A 20,522-nucleotide genomic window follows, 5' to 3' on the forward strand; every position below is an offset into this window, starting at 1 on the left:
GCGAGCCTGCGTCGTGGTTGCACAGGAAGTGACCGCCGAGCTAGGACCTTCTGGGCTCGCGCGTCAGGTGAGGGCGGAGGGAGCGCGCGTGGTGTGTCGGTGTGCGTCGGTCCCCGCGGGTGGAGAGGCGGCGCCCTGTCGGGGTTTGGAATTTTTCATTCGTGCGGCGACTCCGCGCCTTCGTCCACCTCCAAGGCGCTTGGCCTTGTCCACTTTCAGGACGGGCGCCTGCCCCTGAGGCCCGGGAGCCCAGGCGTCCCTGGCATCGCCAACGAGGACGCAGGCGGTGGCTTTTGCGGGGACAAGTGTCAGATTCAACCCCTGGATGACATTCTAATATATGTTGAGCCTTTCGTCTGGCTTAACAACTGTTGCAAGCGTTTCGGATGGGGCAGTGAATAAATCAGATTTTTTCCCCCTGTCGCAAGGGAACGTACATTGCAAACAAATTTGAGAGGGCAGGGAGTGGAAACTCAGTAACTCAGAAATCAGATTTGATTTTTGTTGTTGGAAGAGGAAGTTAAGGGGGATCCAAATATATGCAGGTGTGAGGGTGTCTGGGCAGGGGAGGGCTCCATCTAACAGGTGCAGGGAGAGGGGGGGTTCAGGTTCTCCAGGTGAATTGCATAAAGAGCATGAATGCATGTAGGTATTTAGCAGTAGTGAATGGGCCTTTGCTGACAGGTACAGTGTTTCATGTCTTTCTGTTTTCTTCAGGAAAAGACTAAACACTAGATTGTATGAAAAGAAAATAGAAACCATGTTTCGAAGACCTGTGTTACAGGTAATCTCATTTCCATGTTAGTGTTGATCAACCATACTGACCAGATAGCTTTAGGTGTTTGAATGTAGAGGCAAAAAGACCTTTGAAACCACCCACCTTCCCTGTAGTCTTTTGATAGGGTTGGGAACAAAAAGATTTAACTGTTTAAATCGTGTCTTTAAAACGAAAGAGACGTTTTCCAACCTGTTCAGGTGTGTAACGGGAATCATTACTTCCTAAGACATGCTTGCATGTAGATCAGTTAGGGAGCATTTCTCTGTCTTTAGCAATTTTTTGTTTTAGTATGAGAATGTTTGTTCTAGCATTTTTCTGTAAGACTTGGCTACTGCCTCCCTCCTCCCTCCAGTCTCTCTGCAGTGGAGAAGAGCAGCTGAAGTCACACTGTCACACATTTACCATACCAGGATTCCTTCTCATTCCATATATTCCTGCTCACCTGTCCAGTCACTCTAACCAGCCTTGAGCCAAACTGGACTCCCTTTTCCCTCACCACAGATGGTCACCTGGTTCTGTAGGTTCCCTTTTATAACAGCTTCTCCTATCCATCATCCTGTTAAATGAACAGTCAGTCCGTTTGTGAACTCTTTTCTCATCTCCCCCACCCACTAGTATAGAACTGACTGTGTCCTTAAACGCCTGCTCTTACCTTTATATACTTTTAACGTGTGTGTGTGTGCACGTTTATGTTCAAATGTGAAACTTGGATTTGTTAACACTGTCTTATACTACAGTGTTAAGCAGAACACAGAAGTTTAAAAAAAGGTTTAAAATTCAATAATTTTCTTTTGTCAGATCGTTATTAGGTCTTGCTTTTTGTGTGCCCAGAGTGAGAAAGATTGTGAGACTTCGAGCCCTGCCTCTTCTGAGCACACATATTAGGACATTTCCAGAATCTTGCATAGGTCATAGTTAGCAGTTTGATTCTTTAGTATATTGTCATTTACATCTTTATTTTTTACCCACTTTCTGCCCCAGAACACAGTGATAGAATTGCTTAGCCAGCACTACCTCATCAAAGGGTGTTTGATTGGTGGAATTTGCTTTTTATATAAACAGTGCTACCATGGGCACTTGCCTCTGATGCAATTTTTCGCTCTGGCCTTTGTGCCCAGCATGGTGCCCAGTAATGTGTGCTCATAGCTTGGCAGTAGCCCTTGAGCAGAATATCTGTAAGGAAGCAGCAGAGGGTGATGGGAAAAGTCACCTTGGTGTCACAAAGCCCAGAGCCTAGGTGTGACTTGCCATTTGTTTCTTGCAGGATTATGGGGAAATTACCTACTCTCTGCAAGCTTCATCTTTCTCATCACTAAAGTTGGGGTCGTTTCCCATAGTTTATAAGTTTATTCTGTGGATGAACTGACCATAGGTAAAGCAGTTGGCTGAGAGTCAGCAATGGCAGAAGCTCCATGATTCGGTGCTGCTATGTGGTGACACTAACGACCCCTTTTTTCAAACCCACGTGGACAGTCCTGTCTTTATACTTAAAGAACCAGGTTTATTTGTCTTGGACTTTGTTCTTTGTCTATCAGAAGCTAAACGTTTCCAACAAACCTGTGATTACACCTTTTGTATGCAAGCCCAGACATTCCATAGCGAGGGGCTTGCGGTCATGAGAAGAGGACTGTCCGTTTCCTTGGGCCTGGGCTCCAGAACCTTCCATGCACTCTGGGCTGGCGCAGTCGGCCGCCTTGCGGTGCTCGCATGGTCCTGGCGCTGTGTGTCGCCATGCGGGCAGCTCCTGTCTGTACTATGTGCTGCGGGGCTGCTGGCCGGCAGCGACCTGGGGTAGGTCTCCTGCCGCGCTTGTCCTTCCCCCAAGTTAAAAGCGTTTGCATTTATTCCTCTTAGGTGCTACGGCAGTTTGTAAGACATGAATCTGAAACCACTAGCAGTTTGGTTCTTGAAAGATGTAAGTAACAGATCATTTTCCAGTTGAGAGCATGTTCTGCATAGCGATGTGCTGGTGTGCTCAGGCGGGTCGAGAGGAGCTGGCCTGGCTGGGCTCTGAGCCGTGAGTCATGCTTTGGCTCCGTTCGCCGCTCAGGTCTTGATCTGCCCCGTCAGCCACAGCGCCTAACATGTAGGGGGCGCTTCTGCCCACGCCGGTCGGCTTGTACTCACTCTCGTGAGTTCCTTCCATCGAGCGTTTTGGGCATATTTGGTTACGTAAGGCTTCCGATGTTACGGTATTTGATTGTGGTAGTGAATTATTTTACAGAAGTATTTCCTTGTATTTAAACAGATTTTCACCTTGCAGATTTGTTCTTTTACCTGTAGAGACAGTAAAATAAAGATTTGTTGATTTATTTATGCTCGTGAGACCTGAGGTACAGGCCAGAGAAGTGGGGGGTGAGAGGATTCACCAGAGAGAGTGGGAAACTGAACAGGCGGATCTGAAATACAGCCAAGGGGAGCGGCGGGCGCGTCAGGAGAGTCTGCTGCGCCCTGTGGGTCCGCTCCGGGGCGGGGATCCAGCTCGTGCTGCCGTGGCTGCCATTAGCTCCATGGTGGTGAGACAACTCCGTGGCCATCAGGGAGGCCCCTAGAGACAGTTTTCTAAGGAGGTATTTTCAGGAGAATTTCAGATCAGAGCTCATCTTTGTTCGGCGGGGCTGCTTTCTCTGAACACCTGCCCCTTTCTGCCAAGCTGCTCTTGTCCTACCAGCCCTTTATTCCCACTTCGTCTTATTTTCTGATGATCTGTATTTTGGGATTTGCTTTATGTTGGAATTGAAGGCTGTAATGTTGAAGTTAAGGCTGTATTTGTGCTGTTCCCTCTTTGGATGTTCCTTTCGTCTCATCTCACCTTGTGTTTCAGCTTTGAATCGTGTGCAGTTACTTGGGCGAGTGGGCCAGGACCCTGTGATGAGACAGGTGGAAGGAAAGAACCCAGTCACAATATTTTCTATGGCAACAAATGAGATGTGGCGGTCAGGAGAAAGTGAGACGTACCAGATGGGTGAGTGGGAAACCCTGGGGTTTAATCGGAGCAATAGACATCACTTAGTGCCAGCCACCTAAGTAGAGGTGAGCTACTTCCAGAAAGGATATTTCGTCTCTGACTCAATTCTCTTACCTTAGAAATTGGGACATTGATTTTGCTGGACTTGGGATCTTCGGCGTTAGAAACCCATTTCCTGTTTTGATTTAGGTGATGTCAGTCAAAAGACAACCTGGCACAGAATCTCGGTGTTCCGGCCAGGCCTCAGAGATGTGGCATACCAGTATGTGAAAAAGGGGTAAGTGAGATTGCATGGCTTCAGAAATCTGATAACCTGTGTCCTGTGTCCTGGAACGGGCAGTTCCTTTGCTCCTAAGTAACTGCCAATTGTCTTGATTTGAGGTACTCGGTGCTCGTGCTGTGCCGGTGCATTGGCATGTGCCACGCGTGCAGAAGCAGAGCAAATGTAGCTTCAGCCCTCTGGACACGCTACTTAGGCAAGCGCAGCGTGCACGTAAATAGCAGCAGTTGAGGCAAGAGGAGGCGGGATTGAGTGCCCTGGGAGCAGGTGCAGTGCGGCTTTTCGGGCTCCCAGGGCTGCTGCGTCCAGGTCCTGACAGGGCAGTGTCTTGCCTCTTGCATCCACGTAAGATCGTTCTCGAGGACCTGGGATGTCTGGAGCTTGACACTGTGCAAAATGGTCACAGCAGCTATTTTATATTTGATAGTTTCACGTAGGCTCAGAAGTTCCCTTTTGCAGTGTTTGGATTGATCATGTGCCAAAGAGTGTCTTTCCCAAACCCGCAGAAGGACAGAAGGCGGTGTTTAACAGCGTTGTAGCCATCGTGTATTCAGAGATAAAACCTGGAGAATACTTCTATAAAACTAAAGTTTCTGTTTCATAACCACACATCTTCCTGTGCACCTCCATTGTACATATGTGTGAGTGTGTGCACACATGTGAATGCACAGGCTATGCCAGGGAAAGCCTGTGTGCGGCCACCTGCTGACTGAGAGGCCTCTGCGTGTTTCCCCTGGCTTCCACCCAACTTGCCAGTCTTGTCTCCTTTCTGTATTGTACTTTCTTGGTGATGGAGAAGGCTGAAACTGGTTTCATTGTGGTCAATTTCTTCTCTTCAAGAGGTCAGTTATATTGTCGTCTGGGTAGTGCCGTCGAGATGGTGCAGAAAGTCATTACCCTTCAGTGAACACTAGGTGAAAAGCTATTTTGATTAGAACCATCTTAGTCCCTTGAAAATAATTTGTGAGCCTCAGCCATAGTAAGGGATTAAAGAAATGAGTGAGCGTCAAATCATAGGAGTTCAGAGCTCAGGGAAATCGACACATTGCTAATCAAGCCTGCAGTTGGGAGGATCGTGCTTCCATCTTCTGGCCTCAAGGTTCTTTTTTTTAGGTTAATTTTGCGTAGACTTGATTTTTTAAAAACACTTCATGAAGGACTACACACAGTCATCTCAAGGAAGAAAACATTATCCTTGTTACTTGATGTGTGAAGTCTGTGTTCTGTCCAGTGCTCTGAACTAAGCCGTGAGAAGTGGTAGCCTCGCGTGAGGCTCTTTGCAATTGCGTATTTCGTCCTTAGTGTGTGCTGATGGCCACCTCGGGCCTCATGTTCCTGTAACTGATTGGAATCTATACTGAGAACTGTAAATTTTATTTGCAACAGGTCTCGAATTTTTGTGGAAGGGAAAGTCGACTACGGTGAATACACAGACAAAAATAACGTGAGGCGACAAGCAACGACCATCATCGCTGGTAAGAAGATGGCGCTTGGGGCTGCTGTAGTGCCCCCGGCCTTTAGTTATTCATCTGCTTATGCAGACAGAAGGTGCAGGGGGAGAGGACTCCCCAGAGACAGAGGGGGAGCAGAGCAGGTGGATGGACTGAGACGCACTGCAGAAGGGGTACAGACAGAATATGTCACACCTGATACTAAGAAATTCTTGAAATATTTTTTACCTGATATCACAGTGTTCAAATTTACTTGATTGCTTCGTAAATTGAGTCCTTTCATTAAATTACATGGTGCTTATATATCATAAGTCTCTTTTTAAACAACAGATAATCGTTTTCTCTCAATTTTGAAGGTGGAAGTCTGAGAACTTAAGTTTTTTTTTTTTTAAAGATTTATTTATTTATTCATACAGAACTGGGGTGCAGGCCAGAGATGTGGAGGGTGAGAAGATTCACCAGGGACAGAGTGGGGTGCAGAACAGGCAGATTGATGAAGTACACTGCTGAGGGGAGCAGCGGGCGGGCCAGGAGAGGTCTGCCACGCCATGTGGTCTCCTCCGGGGCAGGCGGGAATCGAACTCATGCGGAAGTGGCTTACGCTTCTTAGTGCAGTGCTTTAACCCACTGCGCCACCAGGGAGGGCCGAACTTAAGTTTTTTTTAATGAAGTCACTCCTTTTTTGTCGGTGTCAGAGTTCATGTCCTAACCACCATATCATTATTAACAATTGCTCAGAGTTCATGTCTTAACCAGCATACCATAATATTAATAATAATTTGTTTTTTTACTGGTTTCATTGCAAATATTTTCCTGAAAACTCACAGTGGTATCCTTACCCTCATTATCAAACCTTAGAGGCCTCATTTTTTTTTTGACCTGGTGTTTTCTCAGTTCTTGAGTGTGTTGAGGAAAACTCATTTCCCACACACCGGCGCTTTGTCGGCCTTTGTCTTCAGAAATAACATACCTGTTCAGAATCTTTGTTCTGTATGGTGTGGGACCAATTCTCTGTTGTTCGCGTGTTTCTGAAGCATTTAACACTGTTGTAGTCACTGTAAATCAGATGCGTGGGCAAGCCTGAGCTGTGTGAGTCGTTACGAGCCAACCATGTAGAAACATTTCATGTTGTCAGCTGTTTTGTTTTTCTCTTGTCACCAGTATTTGCTAGCATGAGGCTGAGAAGTTAGCATAGATAAATGGCCATTTAATAGGAGTAGTCTTTCAGTGACATTGAAGGAGAGGAGAGCGTTTCATTTGGTTGATCTGTTTTGCAGGCCACGTTTTTTAATAGCTTGTCACTTGAACATGACCTGCAGTGGGGGCAGCTTGTTTTACTCAGCGCTGCCCTTCTGATCATCTCTTCTGCAATCGCCGTCCTTAACCAGATACTGTATTCTTAGAAAACGAGCGCCAGAACAAGTAGGCATTATGTAGTAACCACCTCATGATTAATTTGAGGTTAGGAGAATGTAGATCTTTTGGAGTCGCACAGAAGTCTACTGTGCGAGCTTGGCTTGTCTTAAGCTGACTCCCTCTGGGACAATATTAAGATCAATGTCTGATGTTCCTGAGTAGCAATGCTTACTCTGGAAATGATACTTGAAAATTTTTCCAAGAATGAGTGTATCAAAGTTACTTTGTTTAAAATCTCGGAAAACAAAATGTTTTCTGTGTGGCATTCAAACTTAACTGAAGCCATGCATGAATCTGCCTTTGTTCGTGGGCCGTGTGACACGTCTGTGCGTTCCTCTGGGCCGCAGGGTGGGCGGGTGGAGCCGACGGCCTCCTTTGTGAGCTTGTTCCCTGGTGTAAGGCACCTGCCTGGGCACTGCACACACCCACATTTGTGACCTGTTCTATTGCGGGAAGCTCTTATCTTTGGGGATGACAGATCTTTTCCTGCCCCTCCACAAAGTCCAGAATTTCAGACAAACAACTGAAGCCAGCTTATTTTTTTTTTCAAAGATTTATGTATTTATGCATATAGAACTGGGGTACAGGCCAGAGATGCAGGGATGGTGGAGGATTCACCAGAGACAGAGTGGGGAGCAGAACAGGCAGATGGACAGAGTACATTGCTGAGCGGAGCAGCAGGGAGACAGGAGAGGTCAGCTGGGTCCTGTGGGTCAGCTCCCTGGCTGGGGATCGAACTCATATAAAGTGGCTGCAGTCAGCTTCAACCCACTGCACCACCAGGGAGGGCCCTGAAGCCCAACTTTAAGTTCCCATTACAACTGATATCACTGATGAATATAGCAGGTTATGTAGTATATTGAGAATTTGTCTAAAATCCTTTCAGTAATGTGCATCTATTAGAGAGGAATGATTAAATGGGACGGAGGAAAGTTCTGAGCATAGTATTAATACTTTGTCTTCTTTCCAGATAACATCATATTTCTGAGCGACCAGACAAGAGAGAAGGAATAGAATGGACAATTCGTCTTTGGCTTTTATTTGGTACAGTCTCATTTTGAAATCATGTGTAATGTATAGTCTCATCAGTTTCTAAGGACAAGATTAAACACTCTTTTATATAACGTGAGCTGTAATATTTTTCCCAGCCGTTGCTCCTCTTTGCCAGTTCCTCAGGGATGGTTCTAGGAACAGCATACAAAAGAGTGAACTTTTAGACCTGCTGGTGTGGCTGGAGAGGGGAGACTGCCCTTTGGGGGGTGCCCTGCACTATGTGCTTCTGTCACAGTGTTGACTCAACCGCTCAGTGTTCACTGAGCGTCAGGGTATCCCACAGTTGTAAGTAATGTTTTTCTTTGTGCTCTGTGCACTTGCAGGCGAGGTCAGTTTACCTGCACCTTAGCCAGTGCTCTGCACAGACTAGATAGGCTCTTGACAGGCAGCGTTCTCCAGGGTCCCCGAGCGCAAGGGGTCCTCTCCAGATCCCCCCGGGATGGTTGTCTGATGGTCTAGAGTGGACGTGTGGAGCCTGACGCTGGTAACAGGCTCCAGGGCTTGGAGGGCCAGCGTGTGTCTTGCATTTCATGTTCCTGTGGCACCAAAAGAAATACCTGCAGAAATGCCCCTGTGACTTTGACTTTGGGATTCTGTAGTAATTGGAAAGATTACTATGGCTCACAGACGGGTGAGAGAATAAGTATCAAACGACAAGTGGGGTGTCCAGTTTTGAAAAAGAATATGATTACTCTAAGTCCATGCTCAGAAAAGTCTGGAAGGAAAAACATCATAATGTGATTATCTCTGGATAGGGTACATTTGTGTGATTCTCTATTTCTTTACATTCCTAAATATTCTAATTTCTTTTTGCGCTGAGTAAGTATTAATTTTACAATGAAAAGTACTCCTTTATTCAAAATTTTGATCTGGGGGATAAAATCCCATTCTTTCTTTTTTTTTTTATTTCTTTTTATTTTTTTTAAAGATTTATTTATTTATTCATACAGAACTGGGGTACAGGCCAGAGATGCGGAGGGTGAGAGGATCCACCAGATACAGAGCGGGAAGCAGAACAGGCAGATCGACGAAGTACACTGCTGAGGGGAGCAGCGGGCGGGTCAGGAGAGGTCTGCCACGCCATGTGGTCACCTCCGGGACAGGCGGGGATCGAACTCATGCGGAAGTGGCCTCAGTTTCTCAGTGCAGTGCTTTAACCCGCTGCGCCACCAGGGAGGGCCCTTTCCCATTATTTCTACGCCAAGTTTGCAGTACTCTGTTACCTCCAGGTACACTGCGTGGAATAGAGTGATCATGTTGGTCTTGCACGAGCTTTTCCCTCCTTCTGCATCCTAGCATCTCATGCTTAAACATTTTACTCACCTCTACTTTCCCCCCTTTTTCTTGGTGCAGTTCTTAATTCATGTACACAGAAGCCCAGGATGACTGCTTTCAAGACAGCCTAGCTATGGTCCACAGTTGCTACCAACGTCGTCCTCAGAGAGCATCTGTTTGTTCAGATTCATTGGCCAGTTAATGCAGAGGCGCCCCAAACACTGAAGCATTTATTTGTGGCTTTGGGGAGTTAACTCATGCCATCTGGGTTATGGGCTAACCTTTGTAGCTCAGTGAGGGCATTTAGTTTCACTTCGTCCCCAGAGAGAGCAAAAAGTTCTGGAAGGCGAGGTTGTCTTTTTCTCAGACAACTCTTCAGCCCCCTTCAGTTAGTTCAGCCTAGCACAGCAACCTCATAGGGCTTTATTAAACATTCAGTTGGATTGTGCTGAAACTTGGCATGGAAATGACGGCAGGGCCATTTTACATAGTTCTCTTTCGGAGTTGGCATCATGTGCAGCGTGGTGGTGGAAACTGATTGGTCATCCTAACGCCACTAGTTTTGGAGAAATCACCTATAAATTAACAGTGGCATAAATGAATGGCGTTTGTTGTGTGCTGACTCCAGCCAGGGACTGAGCTCAGAGTGGTTTATCATTGTCTGATTTAACTGGCGCCTGAGGAGGCACCAGCAGGTGAGGCGCGGAACGGAGAGACGACACGGCGTGTCCGAGTGACGCAGCCTGCAAAGGCACACCTGACATTCCAGCTATGTTTCTGAAGTGTCCGTTTGGCTTTGGGCCCACTGCCTTCTTGCTGCTGCCCCCTCTCATTGCCGAAAGTATTCAGAACCCCCCACTGCCAGCTGTGACCAGTGCCCGTGGAGGGGGCATCTGGATCTTCCTGGAGTCGAATACCTGGTGGGCTTCGGTTGGGAGAATTGGGCATGACGGAGCAATACCTCTGCCTCCCACCCTGCCTGATTCTCATGCCGGTCTCCCTGCCGCCTCCTCCAGGTTATCTTAGGCGTTCCCTTCTTCCCTGCCCCCCCCGCAGGGTCTCTTCACCGGCTGATGTAAGTTCAGTGTCTGCCCCTGTACTGTTGCCTCCAGATCCTGCGTGCTGAATTGGTCAGGGAGGCTGTTCCAGCATTTGTCAGCTCACTTTTTAGAGAAGGAGCCTTCGGGCAGGAGCCAGCAGCCTGGGGGCCCCACTGAGGACTGTCACAGCTCCGTGCTGGTCCCCGACCTGCGTGAGGGACACAGGGGCGCTGGTAGCTTTTCAGCCATCAGATCACGTAGCCACAGAGTGACATTTCTTTTTTTCTTGCTTGATGTCCCTTTGCTATCTGCTGTGCTTTGGACTCCGGCGTCTTACTTGACCATACTGGTGTGCATCTTGACATTAGTTTTCTGTTGCATCTGTCATTTGAAGAAAGTTGGTCTACCTGTAGTCAGAAAACATGGATTGAATACTTGCTTTACTCACCAGCTGAGTGACCTCGGTAGTTTCTTCCTTTCCCTAACTCAGATTTTTGTTGTTTGGTTTCCCTGGGAATAGAAGGATTATAGTAATGCTCACTTCATAGGCATATTTTGAAGAGCACAATAAATAGTGTGTGCAAGTGGCTTACTGAGTGCGTAGTAACTCAGACAAGTGCTCAGTACGCGTTGCTCTCAGTTCTGTCATTCTCTAAGGCAGGCAGGTCACTCTTTCAGTCGGCATGCCCCTCCACCAAGTCTCAGGGTACTTGCTGACTGTACTCGACATTTTAAAAATTATTATTAACTTCCAGGAATTACCTAACACTTTCTACTTTGATAGTATTTTTGTTGTTAAAACTGCTATGACTGTTCACACTGAGCCTTGGCATCTTTTTAAATTCAGAAATCACTCAGGCAGCTGCTCTGTGCTGCACAGCCCTAGAGGCCTGGGTAGCAGGAGGGAGATGGGACTCTGCTGAAGGAGCTCACAGCCTCGGATGTGGGGCTGGTGTGGTATACACAGGAGCAGTTCAGTGACAGTGGCATAGAAACACTGGTGAGCGTGATGGGTGCAGCAGACAATAGTCAGGGTAGTTTTCAGCAGAGGAAATAGCATGTACAAAGATCTGGAAACTTGCACAAAGGAGTGAAAGTTAGGACATGGAAAGTGGCTTAGCCTGGATAATAAAGGCTCTGGAAAGCTTGCAGGAGAGTTGGTTAGCGGAGAGCGATAGAAGTCTTTAAGGCCAGGACATGTCTTGCAAATCAGCGTTGAAAGATGAGTGAACAGGTGAAGGCTGAGGCATTAGGAAGGTACTCAACGAGCCAAGAAAGGTTAGCGGTGCTGAGAAGTGACAGGAAGGGCGTGTGGGATTCCCTGATTGATTCATCGTGCACCAGTTGTGACCCATGTCCCCTGCCTGGCGCTGGGTTGAGGAACTAGAAAGAATACAACTTCTGCCCGGGATCTCCTGCTGACAGACAGCTGTCGGTGGTGAGGGGAAAGCAGTTAAAAGAAAACTCTGATGTTGCTGCTGAGGGCAGTTGTGTGTATAGCTGCCGAGACTATGGGACACTGATGTGGGACCTGGTTGTATGGTAGGTATCTATTTCATGTATCTGTGCATGCAAGAGCTGGGGTGTAGGCCAGAAGTGCAGGGATGAGGGAGAGGTGAGAGGATTCACCAGAGACAGAATGGGAAGCACAAAAGGCAGATCACTGAAATCCACTGCTGAGGGGAGCAGCGGGGAGACAGGAGAGATCAGCTGTGCCATGTGGGTCACCTCCCTGGCCAGGGATCGAACTCATGCTGCAGTGGCTGCTGACAGCTTCATAGCGCTGAGATTTAACCCCATGTGCTACCAGAGAAGACCAAGGAACTGATTTTAAAGGAGAAATAATAGATTTAGGTTTGAACATAAGTTTAATTGTAGATTTTCTAGCTTATATTTGCAGGGTGATTACTAATGAGTCTGGAGCTCAGAAGAGAAGTTGAGATAAAGTGATTCTTACTTTTTTCTGCCAAGCAGACTTTCTGAACAAAGTCTCAATGTTACCAGGATTTCAGCTTTCTGTTGTTTTGAGGCCGAGGTTGCATTGTGTTGCTGTTTGTGATGTACCTGAGCTTGGCTTATTAGGTACGATAAGATGACAAAGACATCTACACTTGAAAGTAGTTTATCACTTACAGTTCCTACAAAGAGGGCTGAAGGCATGTTCTGCAGGATACTGTGCTCTGTAGGAAGCCCCAGGGTAGATCAGGAAGCAGAAGGCTAGAGGGGAAGTGGGGAAGTGTGGGCTGGAGTTTTGTTGTGGTTTTGGAGGGGAAAGAACAGATGCCTGATAGGCAGGCGCAATAGTTGTAGTATTGGACAGTTGAATAATGGTCAGCTGCTCTGCACTGTAGAGGGTTGTTGGGTGGTTTAGAGGGGCTCGTGTCCTGCCCACGGAAGTTGGTATAAGAAGGTGAGTTAGAGTTGTGGGCTCGGGATGCTTGCTGTGCATGTCAAAAGTATGCATGGGAGCAAGTCACTCAGTTCTAGAGTTACTTTCCTCGGAGGACTGCCTGCCCTCCGGTCTGCACATGCCTAAGTGTCAGAGCATCCTAAAATACCAGGATTAAAACGCATGACTAATACGCCACCGTGTATCCATTATCCTCTTTACATTTGTAGAACCCCTGTTTTTTGGGGGGTGACTTCACAGCCACCCTACTGCATTCTTGTTCCTCTGCAGTTAAAGGGTGGTAAGGGGGTAGAGGCAGAAGTCATTGGTGATGCATCCAGGAAATTTCCTGCGTGAACTGACCTGTCGGGAGGGAAGCTCCTCCTTTGTGCCTCTCTAGGCCCTCAACTGCTTTGTCTTGCCTGAAATGTGGACATGATGGTTGAATCTCCAGTCACCAACTGCCAGCATGGGCCATGAGACAATCTTCAGGATGGAAGACAGAAGAAGCTGTGATCTGCACTGACCTGGAGCCACCGTGCCAGTTGTGGGGAGCCTGCCTCGGGACGTCTTCCGGAGACACAAATAAACCGCTACCTGTGTGCATTGTTATTTGTCTTTTGCACTGAGCCCAATCCTTTTGAAATTAGTAGTCTTAATTTTATCTCCATGTACATGACCTTTACTGCAGGTAATCTTCCTCCTGCTCCCACAATCCTTCAAACCTTGAACCTGAGTCTCATTCTAAGTTTGTTGTGGGGGCTGGGGCATCAAATGTACACAAGACTATAGCAGTTAGCTTAGAAGCAGGGAATATGAGCACACTTTTTCATCAAATACTTTGCTTGTAGTCTTTATTGAGGATCTTTAATTAGCAATCCTGTTAAATAAAGGAGCAGTTAGGTTAAGGATAGAAACACTGCCTTACGTGTCCTGGACAGTACTGGATATCTTCAGTGAGGAGTGTCCTTCTGCTAAAGCTACAGATTCTAAGTACAACATAGTTTTAGTTCAGGCTACCAGAACAGAATACCTTAGACTTCCATGAAACCAATATAATTCTTGAGGTTCAAATCCAGGCATAGTGCTGGCATTGTCAGTATTATGGGTGGTGTGTTTCTTGTTTGCAGGAAACCACCATTTCCTTATGTGCCCACCTGGCAGTGAGCTGACAATGAGAAGATTGAGCTCTGTGGTGTCTCTTGTAAGGAAATAACCCTATCACAGTCCAACATGTAACTTCATCTCCCAGGTCCTATCTTGAAATATTCTGGGGGTTAATTTCTGTGTGCAATTTGAGTCTTGCATGAAGAAAGGAATATATCCAACAAGTCAATTTCCAGTGAAATTGGAGCTAGAAACTGGAACTAGAGCAAGTTAGGGAAATACACCCACTGACAGGTGCCAGTCTTGAAATTAATAATGGTTATGTCAAATATGTGTCAAATCTTGAAGTAGAAGAGAGTATTTCTCTTAAAACAGGAACAAATCAAGGATATTTTACCACCATTTCTCCAACCTATTTAGGCTGAGACTAAGAAACACAGTTACAAAATGAAAAGAAATATTAAGCTGTGAGGAAAACAGTTACAAGTGTTGTGTTTTACATAGAAAACAAAGGAATCTTGTTAGAAGGAAGCTGGAAGTAACGTCATTATACAGATCAATAGCAAGCAGCAGCAAAGCAAATTTTAACAAGATGCCCTATCAAGATTATTAGAAAAGTCTCCAAGTGAGTAGTATTTCTATAGAGAAATACTTTAATGAAGGCAAAAAATTGACATAACATTGGAAACATCAATACTATACAGATGTCAACCTTCATCAAATTGATGTTACTATCCTTGAATATTTTGGGGGGATCTGGACAAGTTGATTCTAAAGATAGGCAAATGTCCAAGTACAGGTTATCTACTCAACAGGCAGAATGAGTGGGGGATTTGTTCTGCCACTTGAAAAAACTTTCCTAGGCATTTCTAGTGATTTGTGACGTATGCTATGGCTGTAGGAATGAAATCAAACAGCAGTGCAAAATACAGAATGCAGAAACAAACCATGTGTATATATAGAAATGAAGGATGATAAAAGTGTTTAAAAGTGTATAATGCCTTGAGTAAGCTGTAGATTAAAGCTGTTAGGAAAATTTGTCATCCATAAGAAAAAAGTGATAGCAGCTCTTGTCATGCACAAGTCAAATTTTGTTACAGACTTATTTGTGAAAGGCAAAGTTTTACAAGGTTTGGGAGAAAATAAGGTAAATTGGAGGCATAGAAGTTTTATTAAAAAAACAACTAATTCGGCCCTCCCTGGCGGCGCAGCGGGTTAAAGCACAGCATCGAGAATCTAGAGCCACTTCCCCATGAGTTCGATTCCCGCCTGCCCCGGAGGTGACCACATGGCGTGGCAGACCTCTCCTGGCCCGCCCGCTGCTCCCCTCAGCGGTGTGCTTCGTCGATCTGCCTGTTCTGCTCCCCACTCTGTCTCTGGTGAATCCTATCACCTTCCACATCTCTGGCCTGTACCCTAATTCTGTATGAATAAAAAAAAAAAATCTTTAAAAAAAAAAAAAACCAACTAATTCATTTATATAGATTTGGTTGATCAGAAGTTACCAAACTAAAAATGGCAAGTCACAGACTGAAAAGAAGATAATTTGCAGTAGTATAATGGAAATGTAATTTAGTATATACACATGTAAAGGCCTACAAAACAATATGATCTATAATGTTGGGAGTCCTACAACAATAAGAAAACGACTGTAGGAAAATGGACATAGATGCGGCATGTCACAGGGAAGGAAATAATGATCCACTAATATATGGAAAAGTGATTGACCTCATCAATAATGGAGAATACCCAAAACTGCAGTGACATTTCCGTGTAAGCCTTCCATGATGGCAAATTTCAATACATTTGTGAGAACAAAGCACAATGGAGGATGTTGCACACCCAGGGGAACCATTGCACTTAATGGCGGGGAGGGTTGTATATCGGAACCTTGTTCTGAGAAAACATTTTGGCCCTGTAATGTTGAAATTTCACCCACTCTACCTTTAAAGTACCTGTTGTCCATATGGTTCAAGAAATATCTCCAAGGATGCCCATGGAACTAGCGTACATAATAGTATAATACTGAAAGTCAAAGTCATCGCCAAAAAATGGACATATACACGGTGGAATATTACACAGCTGTGTAAATGAGTGCTGTTGCTAAACAAGAATGCCCTTTAGGAACAGCACGTGGAGTGTGACCACTCAGAATGAATATGCATCTCATTATCCCCTTCAGGTCTATCCTCCAAGCTGGTGAAAAAAAAAAAAACTTTAGTTACAAAAGCAGAGCTGTCTGTGAGCCAGATGTTTTCAGAATCGTGTTGCCAAGCACTAACACCATTTTTGGGTTCTGTCCTGACTGAAATGTCCATCCAGTCATTTTAATAGATCACTAAAAATTCCTGATAATATAGCTTGTAAGGAAGAAGTTGGAGTCCTCTTATTCCTCCAAGAGGCACAACTGTTAGTTCTAGCCCAGGACCAAAGGCCATGATTGAGCTACTTTATGCCCTTAAATCTCCCATCAGGGTAACTTTGGTGGAGCCTCGTGGTGGAATTCGGGTCTAGTGTGCCTGCCTGAGCCCTCCCTCCTGAGAACTGAGACTTCACACTCTTTAAAAGAGATTCCGTATGACTCTGTTCTGGATGGCTCAGGACTCTACCCCCTTTGAAACCGAGCCCAGGGCTCCGTCTTCTCTGTCAAGCACATCTCTTCCTTCTCTGTGTGACACCAGACACTACTCTATTTGCATTTTAGCAAAGAGCTTCTGCGTTTCCATCATACTTGGAACATGATAATACGTGTCACCTGTGACGAGGACAGAATCATCTGGAAGAAGCAGGGGGAGTACACTACGCCACTCTCTACAGCAAACTCATTTGGGCAGACAAGTCACAGGTGCTGTGAAGCCATAAGCAGATTGAGAGAGAAATTTCAAACTGCAAGGAGATTGTGCATCAGCAGGAGGAAGGAAGATCAGGCCCGCAGGAGCGGACATGTCGGGTCCCCCGGAGTGCGTGTTCCTGCTTCTGTCTACCACTCAGTTCATTCTGGGGGTGCTGGGGAACGGCTTCATTGTGTGTGTCCACGGCCGCAGCTGGCTCCAGAGCAGGAGGATCCCTTTGTCTGACTTCATCGTCACTACTCTGGCTCTCTCCAGGATTATTTTGCTGTCTATTCTATTTTTTGATAGCGTGTTAGCGATATTCTCTTACAAAGTGCATAATGAAGGCATACTAATGCAAATTACCGATGTCTTCTGGACATTTACAAATCATCTGAGCATTTGGCTTGTCACCTGTCTCAATGCCCTCTACTGCCTGAGAATCGCCAGTTTCTCTCACCCCACATTCCTGTGGCTCAAGTGGAGAGTCTCCAGGTTGGTCGCATGGATGCTGCTGGGAGCCCTGCTCCTGTCGTGTGCCAGCACCATGTCCCTGATCCATGAATTTAAGCTCTACTCTATTTTGATTGGAATTGATGCCACAAGGAATATGACCGAGCACTTCAGAGCAAAAAGTGAATACAATGTGATCCATGTTCTTGGAACTTTGTGGAACGTCCCTCCCCTCGTCGTTTCTCTGACTTCCTGCTTCGTGCTCATCCTCTCCCTGGGGAGGCACACGCGGGAGATGCAACAGCATGGCAGCAACGCCGGGGACCCCAGCACCGAGGCCCACGAGAGGGCCATCAAAGTCATCCTCTCCTTCCTCTTTCTTTTCCTACTTTATTTTGTTACTTTTTTAATTGCATATTCTAGTCGCTTCCTACCAGGAAATAAAATGATTGGGTTGATTGGAGAAACAATGGCAATGTTCTATCCCACTGCCCACACATTTATTCTCATCCTGGGAAACAGTAAACTGAAGCAGGTGTTTGTGAATGTGATGTGGCGTAAGCCTCCTAATGGAACCAAGACGTCCTTCTCTCCCTAAAATGGCAGAGGGCACAAGAGGGTGCCTGGGAGTGCTTCAGCCTGCCCTGCGACTTCTGAGCTCCTCCTGATTCTGTGCTAGTACCAGTTCTAGAACATCAGTAAGGAAGAGATACCATGGTGTTGCCACCCCACTTAGACGCATTTCTCACGACTTCTCTCCAGAAGGTGGACTTGCAGGGGGAGAAACGGCTTGGAAAATGTCAACAGCGTTATAGTACTCTTTATACAGATGGAAACTACCAGCTCAGTATGTTGAACTAATAACTAGTTTGTTTTTTTTTTTTTAAAGATTTATTTATTTGTACATACAGAACTGAGGTACAGGTCAGAGGCTCAGGGGCAGTGAGAGGCTTCACCAGAGACAGAGTGGGGAGCAGAACAGGCAGATCAACGAAGTACACTACTGAGGGGAGCAGCGGGTGGGTCAGGATCAACGAAGTACACTGCTGAGGGGAACAGGAGAGGTCTGCCACGCCATGTGGTCACCTCCTGGGCAGGCGGGAATCGAACTCATGCGGAAGTGGCTTCAGCTTCTCAGTGCTGTGCTTTAACCTGCTGCACCACCAGGGAGGGCCGCTAATAACTAGTTTTAACTGCCTAGTTAGCTAGTTTAACTGTCTACATTGAAAAACTGTAACTAGAACACTACAGTAGGTTTGATGTAAATAGAAAAATCTGTAGTGATAGGACAATCTTGGTTTGAAGTAGAAGTCGTTCTATTCCTTTGCCAAAATTTTTGTAACTTGAGGAGTTACTTTAAATAATTAGTTACCTGTTTGTGCCTTTCTTTTCTTATGCTAACATGAGGTCGGTGACACGGACTTCACAAGGAATTAGGAATGTATGAAGCCACGCACACTGTGTGCAAGCCATTTAATGCAGAGTATTGTACGCAGCGCTCAGTTGGTGAAGCCATGGTGTAATTCAGTGCTGTAACAGCATTTCACACTGGATGCAGTTTCCAGAATTCCATCGTGTAATGTTAAAGATGTAGGATAAAATGGAGGCAGGTTCTAGCACAGCTTGGTGGTGAAGTCATTTTACTTCAGTAGCCCCCGTGTTCCCTTATCATCATGCTAAAGTGAATTTTGTAGTAATTTTTAATTTTTCAGGTGGAACAAGTATTTGCTAGTTGCTCCTGTTTATAGTTAGCCAGAAGCATATTTGCTTTTAAAATTTCAGTTTTATTGAAAAGTAAGGAGTTTTATAAATTTCGTCAGTTTTATTTTGATGAAATTATAGACCTTGATTCATTTCCTATATCTGAGCAGCAAGAATACTGTTGCTTCAGACCACGGTGGCGCCTCAGCCTTGTGAGCATGTGACCCCTGACCCGTGTGCCTAGCATTAACACGCCCGCAGGTATAGGTAGTTGTGGCGAAGTGTGTGGCCCCTGAACCAGACAGCCTGGGCCCACGCCCTGGCCCTAGTAAGGGCGGGTGGCCCTGGGGATGTTTCTAAACCTGTCTGTTTCACTTTCTTCATTTGTAAAATGGGAACAGTAGTAGCATTTTCACTGTTGGGAGGAATTAGTGAGGTCACGTGTAAGCTATGAATCCCACAGGCAGTAAATGCCCAGTAAATGTAGCTGCCATTGTTGTTAACTTGGGAATGGGACTGTGTTTGCCATCGCTTGAAGGGTCAACACACTACTTGGCATTTGGCCCTATGGAATCCCAAAGTAATTTCAGGATTGCTCTTGCATTTACATGTTCATTTCTAAAAATTATATGAATAAAATATCTTTTGGTCTATACTGTTTACTTTCAAACTAATGCTTGCTTCTTGAAATGGTTAGCAAAATTCCTAATTTTAACTAATCACTATTTCTGACAGAACATAACATTACAGTTTGAATGGTAATCTGTGGAAACCTAAAAGAATGATTCAGTATTTATTCAGAATTCACTAAAATACAGAGACTCTGAGCGGGCACTTCTATAGGTAGTAAAAGTATGTGCTTCTTTCCAGTACAGGGCAGTTTATGGAAATCCATGCAGTGTTAACTGACATCTGCTTTGCTACCCTGACCCCAGAATCTTTAAATTCATGTCCCCCACTCTTAAGGATGCACTCCACTTTTGTCACTTTAATAAGTTCTCTCTATCTATCTACTTTATCTCTGCCTACTGGTTCCTGTCTGTCCTTGTTTCTGCCTCCTAGTTTAGTTGTGGAGATTTTCCTGTCTTTTGTTTTGTAATATCTATTTATTCACACCAAAACTGGGGTACAGACCAGAGGTGCGGGGATGAGAGGATTCACCAGAGACAGAGCAGGGAGCAGAACAGGCTGATGTACTGAAACATACTGCTGAGGGGAGCAGCAGGAGACAGAAGAGGTCTCATGCACCCGTGGGTCAGCTCCCTGGCGGGGATTGAACTCATGCTCCAACGGCCCCAGATCACTTCACTGTGCTGCAGCTTTAACCCGCCGTGCCACCAGGGAGGGCCCGATTTTCCTATCTTTTAATTGAACATACACCATTAGAGATTTTGGCGTGGCTGTATTTTGGCTCTTGGTGCCTTTGGTTACATATGGGGAATCCCTCCTTTCTACTCCTACTGTGACCCCTAAGTCTACCCTGGCCCAGCAGCATCAGATTAAGTGCAGTGAGAATGCTGAATTTACCACTTCTGGTCAGGTCATGGAAGTCCAGTGTGCATGGAGAAGGTGGAACCCAGAGTGGGTTTGGTAGTTCTACTGACTAAAATAGGGCTACCTTCCCCAAAGTCAGTGAAGCTAGATTCACAGGTGTGGCCCCTGTTGCTGCTTCTGTCTCTCTTTATGCATGATTTGGAGCTTTCTCCAGGGAGATATGGGCTTGTGTGACCGGACATCTGTGGGCTGCCATTTGTGAGCGTTGGGCTGGCGGTGTCTGGTA

The 20,522-nt window shown here is 45.8% G+C and overlaps 2 protein-coding genes across 3 annotated transcripts; both read left to right on the top strand.

The window, feature by feature from the left end:
* Nucleotides 1-9: 9 nt before the first annotated feature.
* SSBP1 (single-stranded DNA binding protein 1, mitochondrial) lies at nt 10-8,012 on the top strand. Of its 2 annotated transcripts, none has more exons than XM_004677093.2 (7): nt 10-67; nt 718-784; nt 2,633-2,693; nt 3,603-3,743; nt 3,936-4,023; nt 5,413-5,501; nt 7,864-8,012. In XM_004677093.2, the coding sequence occupies exons 2-7, from the start codon at nt 761-763 to the stop codon at nt 7,905-7,907; spliced, it is 447 nt and encodes a 148-aa protein (XP_004677150.1). In that variant the 5' UTR covers nt 10-67; nt 718-760; the 3' UTR covers nt 7,908-8,012. The 2 variants fall into 2 exon arrangements, with proteins under 2 accessions (XP_004677150.1, XP_012576189.1); XM_012720735.1 differs by lacking the exon at nt 10-67 and adding an exon at nt 123-143.
* Nucleotides 8,013-16,700: 8,688 nt separating this feature from the next.
* On the top strand, nt 16,701-17,639 carry LOC101630424 (taste receptor type 2 member 3-like). Its single transcript, XM_004677219.1, has one exon. It carries the CDS (start codon nt 16,701-16,703, stop codon nt 17,637-17,639), a length of 939 nt encoding a protein of 312 aa, XP_004677276.1.
* The last annotated feature ends 2,883 nt before the right edge of the window (nt 17,640-20,522 follow it).

The sequence above is a fragment of the Condylura cristata genome, unplaced genomic scaffold (assembly GCF_000260355.1).
Source record: "Condylura cristata isolate star-nosed mole 26May11 unplaced genomic scaffold, ConCri1.0 scaffold00005, whole genome shotgun sequence".
In the NCBI taxonomy this organism is placed as follows: domain Eukaryota; kingdom Metazoa; phylum Chordata; class Mammalia; order Eulipotyphla; family Talpidae; genus Condylura; species Condylura cristata.

What these genes read in the sequence shown, in the direction of transcription:
- SSBP1 (XM_004677093.2), top strand. Translation starts at nt 761, where the DNA reads ATGTTTCGAAGACCTGTGTTACAG. An exon ending in CAGTTTGGTTCTTGAAAGAT is followed by an intron (nt 2,694 to 3,602) that starts GTAAGTAACAGA and finishes CTTGTGTTTCAG; the next exon opens with CTTTGAATCGTGTGCAGTTA. An exon ending in TACCAGTATGTGAAAAAGGG is followed by an intron (nt 4,024 to 5,412) that starts GTAAGTGAGATT and finishes TATTTGCAACAG; the next exon opens with GTCTCGAATTTTTGTGGAAG.
- LOC101630424 (XM_004677219.1), top strand. Translation starts at nt 16,701, where the DNA reads ATGTCGGGTCCCCCGGAGTGCGTGTTCCTGCTTCTGTCTACCACTCAG.